Here is a 10,866-nt window from a genome sequence, read left to right on the forward strand (position 1 = left end):
ACCACATGTGCAGGAAAGGTATACCTTCAGTATGAACTTCATTCTTCTGAATTTACAGTGCATCTAATATGCAGTTTAACATTTTGTATACGACTATATGTACTTATGAATGTACTTTCAGTTCAGGTCAATTCTATTTTACTGGAGTTGCTTGTTATTGCTACCATAAAGAACTGGAATACCTCACCAATTCCTTTTCATCGAGGTGTATTTCTTAATTCAGTGTGACACGACGTTTCCAATATGTTAAAGCTGTTGAGTTATTCAACTCAGACCTGTAACCAGAATTTCTCAAAAGGAGGTTCCACTTTGTCAAGGGCTGATTCTAAGAAGGTATGGAAGGGGGCTACAGTGAAAAATAGCCTTTGAAATATTGGGGAAATATTTCAGTAATTACTTTGGTAGATTGGATTGATACTTTTAGCTAGTATTTTTAATATTATAAGAGCCTTTAAATTTGAATTGTAAAAAATCCTATATGTATATCTACTACCCCAAATACTATGACATTCTACAGCCATATATACAACAACATTTATGCTACATGTACCCCTGCAGTATGTTAGCTCTAGAATGGCCATGCTATCTGGTTTGTCAGAACAAGTTTTGGTACATAAATGAATCACTGTCAAATCAAAGAGACATTATTATATGCATGTGTGCTTTGCCTGGTATATATGCACTTGCCTGAGGGCTGCAAGCTTCAAGCTTCCAATAGGCTTAGGTGTCAAATTGCCACAAATGCAAAGACCAGGGGTGGATCCAGACTTTTGAAAGGGGGGGAGAACATGTCCAAATTTTAAACTGATAATTTGCTTTACACAATCTATAGCTAACACCTATGCAATAGCTATGCACATCCATGGTGCACATTCTGCATGCAGCAGTGATAGCAGTGGCAGTGATAGCAGCGGCTAGACAAAAACCTGTCTAAGACACCACCTGCCTATAAAGAACACAACTTAAAGTCCCCAAGAATTTATACACTACTCCACCTGTCTAAAACAGCTAACTGCCTTATAAGGCAAAAAATTGGCTTGAAGGTAACTGGCGTAGACTGAATTGGCTGTGGTACATTCTAATTTCTGGGGGTGACAGCTCTGATTTATGAGGATGCTGTGGGTTATGCCCAATCACATTAGGTTCTTTAAGAGAGTCCAAACAGCTGTGAATAGCCTCACTTCACCATAAGCATTTGCACAGCTATAGCTGCTTATAGCGCTCAAGTATACTTAATTGGTGGGTTTTTGATTACATGGCTTGCAATTGGAGCTGCAGCAATCACATGATAAAGAGTGATGATGCTCAACAACATCTGTACACTTACTGTAAACGGCACAAATAGAAAGATAAAGCATCAGTAATTGAGACAAAGATGTCATTTATAACTCAATAGGCATGTGTACAAAAAAATTTTTAGAGGGTTGGGGGAGTCCTACCCAAGATCGAAGTATAGACAGCTTAGACACTATAGGTAAACAACACAGTCAACATACTGTCATCTACTGTAGTTTTTGTATTTTTTTGCTGTGCAGCTATATGCTGTCTATAAAAATAAATGCTCTGAAAGGAAATAAATTGACACAATTATGGTTCTGTGCTCACTCCCCCTGGCAAGTTCACAATACAGTGGTTTGAATTTTGTAACTACTGATGTGCAGTTTAGACTTGGGTTTTAATAACGTTTATCAAGTTGCTTATCTGGCACATGCCCAACCAGTCATGTTATAATATCATTGATCAAAGTGCACATGCTGAAACTTGTCAAATACCAATTGTAATATTTCCAGATACTTTACACATAACTTAGTGTTACACTGATCATGTTATGAGCAAGGTGTTTCATGGCTTCCTGAGTAAAATATTGAACTTTAAGGCAGACATTTTAGCACTAAATTTGGATAAATATGTGATTTGATGGCCAATTTGATATACATGTAGCTAGCTGCCTCAGAGTATCATCATGAATTTTCTTAGTGATGAGTCAAGTAGGTCCCAAACATACAGTATATAGCTAATTAAGACGTATTTTTTCATGACCTTACTGATTAGACCACTTCATAGTGGATGGAGCCTTGAACTCCTAACACTTTGTGAGTGAAAGTTTTCATCCCTTGCATACCCCCCCTCCTCCCCCAATCTTAACAGCCTGAGAAAACCAACATTAATGATTAATATGTACAACCAAGAAATAAGCATGTGAGTTCCTTGGTCAACATGCAGCCCGTGACTAAGAAAGACCAGATATGGAACCATTGTGCGCATGGCAAGGAAAAAAACAACAAACAAACAAACAGCAAAATTGATGTTCTACACAGTAGGCCGGATATTCGTATGGTTTTCCCCCTCCGTATATTCGAACTCCGCCGGACTATAGACACTGATCAGGTCAATAAAGGCGACCTGGAACTGACGACTTACCTGAGGTACAGTAACACTTGGTCAGCGTTGTGTCAAGCTATTAGCCGTTTTGTATAGGCTAGGTGTTTGAGTATGTTTTTTTTTTTCATAGTTATTTCAACAGGGAGACAGCTGAGCATCATGTGTTAATAGACACGCAAGGGAGTGTTAGCCTCGTGCCCAGACCACTTTTTTTCCCTTCTGTATTTGGGTAGGGGAAAAAGAAGTCATGTCACGAATAATTAGGCCCCCCTATTTTGGTCCCCCCGTCCAAATATATCGAAATATTTGGACCCCCGGAACTAAAATGTTTGAAATAAGGACCCCCTCTGAAATATTTTATCACAAATTTTATTATTAACACCATTTGCACGCATTCACTGGCAAAGGGGGTCCAGATATTTCAGCTGAAATAATCGATCCTTCCTGTCTAGCTATATTATCTCTGTTGCACTACAGAGGTAAGGTCATTGATATACAGAATGAACAAAAGAGGACCCCAAATGGATCCCTAAGGAACACCTGAAGATACATAACTCCAGTCAGAATTTGGTTCAAATATTTGGGCCCCCTGGAACAAAAATGTTTGAAATAATTTTGTGGACTTGCTCAATATTTTATCCGTCCTACAAAATTTATTTTAACACCATTTGCATGCATGCATACATATTCAAAAGGGGGTCCAGATTTTTAGCTGAAATAATCAATCCCCCTATCTATATTATTCCATAGATGATTACCTGGTATTCTTGCCCTACGTGTACATCAGGGGTGGATCCAGAGTTTGGAAACGGGAGGTGCACTTTGCTGAAAAAGGTGAAGAGCAAAAAAAAAAAAAAAAGGGTCACAGCAATAATGGCTGTGCTTTACCAAATGTACATACTATAAAGACCCTTATTCAGATCCTTATTCATAGCTTCATATAAGCTACACTGCCTCATGAACACTGTGACTGCTTTATTAGTCTAAGAGTGATTGACTGCTCTGACTATTAGAGTATCTCGATTTTGTATGTAATTTTATTTAAAAGGGGGGGGACGTGCCCCCCCTGGATCTGCCACTGTACATGGTGTATGCATGTATTCCACCGGCTCAAGGAATCGGGGAACAAATATTTAAGGGGATCAAATATTTCAAGTGAAATATGTGTTCCCCCACGACCAATAGGTTTAGCTACACATGTACAAGGGAAGATCAAACTCAATTTAAGTGAAAGAATTGTTACACCCATAGCTAATAAGCTTACACAAGGGGCGATCAATTATTTGTTCCCCCATAGTCAATAAGCATTCATAACAGGGGGATAAAATATTTGAAGTGAAATATTTTTCTCCCCACACTCAATAAGTTAATAAGTTTAGGGGATAATTTGAAGTGAAACATTTCTTTCCTTGCAGCATTGTAGTGTAGAATAACTAGAGAAAACCTTGTTGTAGCAACGTACTTCATCATGTTCCTTAAAGAGATAGTACATATTCTTCTGTGGATATCGGATAACTTAGAAACACCTTTCTGGCTGAGGCTTGCACAGGTTACAACAAATTGAAATGCTTGCTCAGAGTGCAACAAATTAAAGTGACGTACAGTCTTTAGCTTAAAAGAATTGAATATAATATGCAGCTATGTATAGTTAGGTACATGTGCACTGCATTCCTAAGGTATAGCTAGTGTAGACTTGACCTTTACACCGTGGTATAGGCTACTATCCCCACCAACGAACTTAAATTATCCATGCATACACACAACTTATGCATAGCTACTAGCCATTGCAGATTAATTCACAATGCTGCACTCATGCATACAACTTATTCATAATTCTTCTGTATAGTAAGAGGCACTTTACACTAACACTAAATTCAGAGAAAGCCAAAAACTTATGCAGGAGGGGACCAGAAACAGGATTACCACTTAGAATGGCATGATTAGTGATTAGTGGTACACGTGCTCACACGTACTCACGTGGCAGGAGTAACTGTACGTATAGTAAAGCTGCGAAGTTCCCTCTGACATCTAGCTATGATACTGAAGGCTGGGAATAACCATTGTCAGTCTGTGAGTCAGTCTATGTCATTGTAGATTTCCCATCATCTTTTTTTCTGTTCGTAGTTTATGTTAGCTAATTATAATCGGGGGGGGGGGGGTGATTATTTCAGCTGAAATATTTGGACCCCATTTTAAATGAAGTAGTGCATGATTCCAGCAGCTTTTCTAGTGGGGGGATAAAATATTTCAGAGGGATCCAAATATTTCAAGAAAAAGTGGACCCCTGGGTCCAAATATATCATATCATTAAAGTCCAATAGAAATTTTGTTCTGAATCCCTGATCTGGGAATTGCTTGAAGAGTGGAAAACAAGCTGCGAACAAGATGTTTTCTTGTTCTGTGCGCCTGTTGCAGCTCCTAGTGATTTCTGCGACAGGTTCATGAAACACAAAAACATTTTCATAGCAAAAAAATCTACACAAATACAGCAAAGTAGTTCTTTTTAATATAGCAGCTGCTGGATTAAGTCATTACTGTTAAAGACTGTCCCAAACATCCCTTGGAAGATCCATGTAAACATCTAATGGATGAATGCAAAAGGGAAAAAGATAAACAGCATCTCATAACGGCAGCATAAGGTGTGTCCCATTTGTTGGAAAAGAGGGAGGCAAGACCCTTATAAAACACAGTAGCTTCGTCAGCCATTCCTCCAGTAGCCGAGAAAATTAATGGAATAAATGAACCATGGGGAAGCACCCTGTACAGGCTTATGCCTTTTGTGTGACCCCTGTCATTGACAAAAATTGATAATAAATAAATAAACCATCCTCTATTTCACGTATTCAGTTCTTGTATGAGCACTTCTTAGACATTTCATGTCTCCTATAAACTACCCTAGAACTAGTGGAACGGTTAGATGGAGTGTGGGGGTTGAAAAAAACAACAACACAAAACTTTAATTTTACTTTGTTCGTGGCTTGTTTGCAGCCCTTCAACCAATCCCCAGAATTTGAATGAAATGGCTATATGGAGTTACACCAGACCCTTTTTTCCCCACCAAAATACAAAAGCAAAAAAAAGTGGTCTGGGTATGAGACTAAGAGGGTGTCACGTAGGTTAGCGCTGTTGGTAGATCTGCGACCGTGGTCAAAGTCTTGACTGGCTGAAATTTTGCTTTGATCTGTGACTGAGAGCCTTTTTCAATCTTTGTCCAGACTTAGTGATGATATTTCAGTACTTTTCGATTGTGGATTGGAAAGCTTTCCCTTGGCTTTAACTTGGCATGAATTTGGTGGTCTTGACCTTTGACATAGACTTTGACCTTGGTCGCAGATCTACCTACAGTGAGTGCATGTATGTCACCCCCTTGCCACGTCAATCATAAATACTTCATCAAGGGGGCACACAGTAGGTCGATCTGCAATTACAGCCAATCAAAGACAAAAATTTGAAACCCACAATCAAAAAGTATAATGGTTCAGTACGAGTCTCAGGTCACACGCTGAAAAAGGCTTAAGTCATGTGATACCCCTTGTTAGGGTCCACAACCTACAAAATATCATCGATCTCCCTACCATTGTGGGATGTTCATCGTAGTACCCCATTACTAATCCACCAAGGCACGATTATTGTATTCACAGAAATATCGCTTTAATATCTCATGAGATGCAAAATTTGTTTTAATAATTCATGCTCCACATGAAGTCGTATGAAAATTGCTGGATCTTATCTAGAGTTGATGTAGTTAAAAAGTGCACACAGCAATAAGCAATTTATTGACTGCATGGATTGCTGGCACAGAGCTGCTTTCTTTAAAAGACATAAAGCATGAATTTTCGAATTCCAGCTACCACACCAGCCAAGACAAGAAAAGTCAACTCTTCCTCATAGTGATGTGATAAGGTTGGATCCATAGTCTGTCTATGCTGTTAGTTTGGAAAGGATCTAAGACTTCTCACCATCTGGGTGATGAATGTCAATTTTTCTGCAGCGTTATATGGAATTAATATTGTTGTGCTTTCTAGCTATTTTCAGGGCTTCTGCTGCCACGGTAGCCATCAATTATTTTATTGACTAGAATGATGGCAAAAGATGCGGCTGCACAAGTAATGTACCTTGTAGTGTGCAGTGGGCCAAAGGTCAAACAAAATGCTCAAAACCCACAATCAATAACTATAGTTAGCTAATGTAATTTTATGAAATTATACATACATAACTTGCAAGACAGTAGGATCTTCAGCAAGATTTTTCAAAGCTCCTGCAATCATTTCATTGTGATTATTTCCACAGATGTAGCTGCAGTTGGCAACACACATCAAGAAACATTAGAGTTATTATGTTTTTTAAATTTTATTTTTATAAATCAACGGTCAAACTGCTATAGAGCAAATGCTAAAGGCATTAGCTATTTAAAAAAATTAAAATTTCAAAAGGAAGTAGGGGTTGATATAATATGCACGCTACAAAAAGTAAGGAAACAAGCTCAAAAATGTTACAGCTGAAATGAGAAATGATCCAGCAGTAAAAAGTAAGGAAACAAGAATAGACGACTACTTGCTAAAATGAGACACACTTTAATGCCTACTTTTGGCTAGCATCTTGAAATGAGACCATCAAATTAGCCAACAGTAGGGATTAAAGTGTGTCTCATTTTATCAAGTAGTCGTCTAATCTTGTTTCCTTACCTTTTGCTGCTGGATCATTTCTCATTTCAGCTATAACATTTTTGAGCTTGTTTCCTTACTTTTTGTAGTGTGTATATTATATCAACCCCTACTTCCTTTTGAAATTTTTAATTTTTTAAGTAGCTACTTTGTTTACTTTTTTTTGTCTAGCTAGCTAGCTATATTATACTCTTTTTGTTTTCCACATAGTATAAATATCACTTGAAGCAGCTATCTTTCACCTTTGTACGCAATAAGTGCCTCTAAAAATATTTATTGTCTTGTCTTTTAAAGCTATTACTGCAACTGTTTAAGGCTTTAGCTGCATTTCTAATTGCCTAAAGCCCCTATTTGGTGATTATTAGTTTCTCATCCAGCCTTTCTAATTATTATGATGCGGGCGGGAGGGTATCACCATTATGCCATTATTTTATAATATTAATACACTGATGTACAGACCTTGTCCAAATTGTCTTTCTTTCTTTCTTACTACAAACATTTCCTTCACCAGCTGATTCTACTTTTCGTGATCGCCAACTGTTTTTCGACAGTCAACTGAAAGCCTGCTTTGATGAAGTCGAAAGAACACGATTGCAACTGGCACTGCAGCAATTTTCTAAGGAAAACAACAGTTCTCCTGGCGATATATAGCACATTGTAGCATTTATCAACAAAAAATTATAACAGTTTGGTATCACATGTTCTTCTGAGCATGCACAGAGTAAATAATGGCTTACCATGCGGTACAGCTAAAGAAGGATGCGGGCGGTGGATGAGAAACTAACAATTACCAAATAGGGGCCTAAATGTTGATGACTTTACAGTAAAACATCGCTGGAGAGTCCACCATTATAAGAGTGGAACCCTCGCTTTTAGAAGTCTGGATCCCGAAGTAAATCCGCCCCTCAAAGACATTATTAGCTAGCTACCTCACAAAAAGACGACTACTCAGTGTTAACAAATGCTAGAGACAACTCGTTGGGTACTACACCCGTTCACCCTCATCTTACGCACACATATTCGCACTTCATTAAAATCATGTGTTTAAGTTGTGGTGCGCGCCGCAACTATTAAGCACCGCGATTATTAATTATCCTTCGAGATGAACAAAGAAGCGGGTGAATGATGAAAGCACACAGCATGGTGCAGTGGACAGAGCGTAATCGGAATAACAGATTCGTGAATCCGACATCATTACCTTGACTGTCTAAAATTTCTGGGGCCGTACACCTAGCGCTACCGGGTCTTACAGCAGGCAGGCTGGCAGACGAAATGCAGGTGAATTTCGATTTTTTTTAAAAAACTCACTGTACATCGAAACATTTGACTTTTTGCTTCAGGCTCAGCTTCTTTGATTGGCATGGCTCACTATCATGTGCCTCAATCAAGTTAGGATACCAGAATGCCATCCATACACTTTGAATTGCTGTGTCTGTACTCTCATTGGTACAAACCCAACAGAGTTATCAATTTTCAGCATATATACAAAATACCATTGTTTTGGGCAACTGTTCATTGGATTATATTGAAAATCATAGGCTAACCATCAGCTCAAACCATATATGAAAGAAAGTAGAATAATAAAACAATCGAGATACACTAATACTGTATCTGAGATTCCTTAATAAAATATTTATATTTCCATATATTCCCTGGCACAAAATAACAGTGCATGCTTAACTTGGGATTGCTCCATCATCCGAGCTCCTATGGGGATGAGAATTGATATGAAGTTTGTCCATATGCTGATCTTTGTGGAAATCTTTGTTTTGTCATGTAAGTTTTGTGTCACTTTGTTGTCTTTTTAAGCCTTATAATGTATGCCGAATACTTTAAAATTAAATAAAACAATGTTAGTTACTTTGCTTGAGTTACCAATTTTCAGCTACACAGCAATAATATTTTCTAGGAAGGTGCTATTCATCCAGCTCTGTATGAAATAAAAACTTACACAAAAGGTTGGAAAAATGAAAAAAATGGGGTGAAATACCGGTGTGAAAGGCCAGTGTGTGCTACTGCTGCTAGCTGCTCGTATTCCCTACTTTCTACCTTATAAATGTGATTCAATAAGTAACCTGTAGTACTACTTCTAGCCATACAACCCCATTAAGGATACTTAAAGTAGACTAAGGCTCAAAGGTCATGCAGTAACTTATACTCAGAGTATAATTTGGTGACCTTGAGAACATCTGAGCCATCTTGTCACATGCATAGTCACACTCATTTTCTCTTTTGTAGATTTGTATTGTCATTGTTTTGCTTCCTTTCATAGGGAAGGATGAATAACCAGTCACTCATCAGTTATGGTAGAAGAGGAATTCCCTTAATGTGTATATTTTCACTGATAATAATAGTACTCTATTGTAGTTATATTGAGAATGATCCCTCAGTATCAGGTGAAACACATCATTATACTGTCATCAGAGAACAGCAGCCTCCAGCAAAACTTGACTGGCTGACTAGTTCAAATGGCATACACTGCCAGTGGTCATCAGATAACTCAACAAAGTATACTGAAATGGAACTAGAACAGTTGCAAATGCTATGGAATTTGATGGATATTTATAAAGATTTTCATAGAGCAGGTGTTAAACATTTGCATAATGGAAATAGTAGAAAAGTTCGAACACTCACGTGGCACTGCAGAGATGAATGTGGTGGTTTGGGATTTCGTTTCAAAGGAATTATAGTAAATCTCTTGTTAGCAATCTTCAGTGATAGGGTATTGTTATTGAAATGGGACAAAGTTTCACTGGAAAATACGCATCTATTACCTAACATGATAGACTGGCGGTATCATGATTATTCACTGACTGGGTCTTCTGTTAACCTTGGAACCTATATAATTCGGTATGCAAATACAGGAGAAAACTATGAGTCAAAATGGATTAATGTAATTGCTGGAGATAAAACGCATCTACAAATGCTGTACAACAGAGATAAGCATTTAAATAGGATGTTGTCAGGAATTTTTTCCATTAAAAATGACACAAACGGACGATTAAAGCAAAAGCTCCTATCCATTGTAATTCGAATTGATTTAGCTCAACTTGCATCTTTTAAATTTTTGTTTACAGTTGGTGCACAAATACAATTGTTGGCAGGTGATGTCCTGAGCAGGCTTAATTTACAGGGAAAACACTACGTTGCTGTACATTTAAGAACAGGAGAGTTTGGTGGAAATATTACTGAAAGTAAAACTCGATTTGCAAGCTCTTTGCATAACTGGAAACATGCAACAAAATGTGCCATACAACAAGCTAACAACCTTATTGGACCAGATGGTGTAGTGGTTCTGTTATCTGATGATGAAGAAGCAAAGAAAATGTTATCAAACAAGTACCATCAAGTGAAGGTGCTAGACAACCAGATAGTACATGTAGATAAGACAGCTCATCTAACTAACAGCAGCATGCTTGATACATGGCAAGATGTTCTTATAATGGCAGAAGCTTCTCTTGTAGTACATGGTCATTCTTCATTCCCAGAAGTAGCATTTGCTTTTTGTGGAATGCCAATTACCAGAACTATTTGTTATGATTATCATAGATGTGACTATTGTGGTTCATAGACTGTATATAGTTTATACAGCAAGCTGTGTCAATAAATTCTCTTAACTCTGTATACTGATTTATCCAGGATACGTACTGTACGTTCATATTTACGGTATATCATAGGATTCTAAATCTATATTATAGCAAATGTTACAAAGTAAAAACAATAAGTGTGCTGCAATAATGATACATATAACAGTATACAATTAAGGTATAATAATTATTCATAGTTCAGTAAGGACAATGGTTCATTGGACAAATCAACG

General features: G+C 37.6%; 1 protein-coding gene across 2 annotated transcripts; it reads left to right on the forward strand.

The window, feature by feature from the left end:
- The first annotated feature begins 2,328 nt into the window (after positions 1-2,328).
- LOC136260181 (uncharacterized) lies at positions 2,329-10,668 on the forward strand. 2 transcript variants are annotated; one of them, XM_066053821.1, is made up of 2 exons: positions 2,329-2,426; positions 9,319-10,668. In XM_066053821.1, the coding sequence occupies exon 2, from the start codon at positions 9,325-9,327 to the stop codon at positions 10,615-10,617; it is 1,293 nt and encodes a 430-aa protein (XP_065909893.1). In that variant the 5' UTR covers positions 2,329-2,426; positions 9,319-9,324; the 3' UTR covers positions 10,618-10,668. The 2 variants fall into 2 exon arrangements, with proteins under 2 accessions (XP_065909893.1, XP_065909901.1); XM_066053829.1 differs by lacking the exon at positions 2,329-2,426 and adding an exon at positions 5,002-5,021.
- The last annotated feature ends 198 nt before the right edge of the window (positions 10,669-10,866 follow it).

The sequence above is a fragment of the Dysidea avara genome, chromosome 1 (assembly GCF_963678975.1).
Source record: "Dysidea avara chromosome 1, odDysAvar1.4, whole genome shotgun sequence".
Lineage (NCBI taxonomy): Eukaryota > Metazoa > Porifera > Demospongiae > Dictyoceratida > Dysideidae > Dysidea > Dysidea avara.

What these genes read in the sequence shown, in the direction of transcription:
- LOC136260181 (XM_066053821.1), top strand. Translation starts at nt 9,325, where the DNA reads ATGAATAACCAGTCACTCATCAGTTATGGTAGAAGAGGAATTCCCTTA.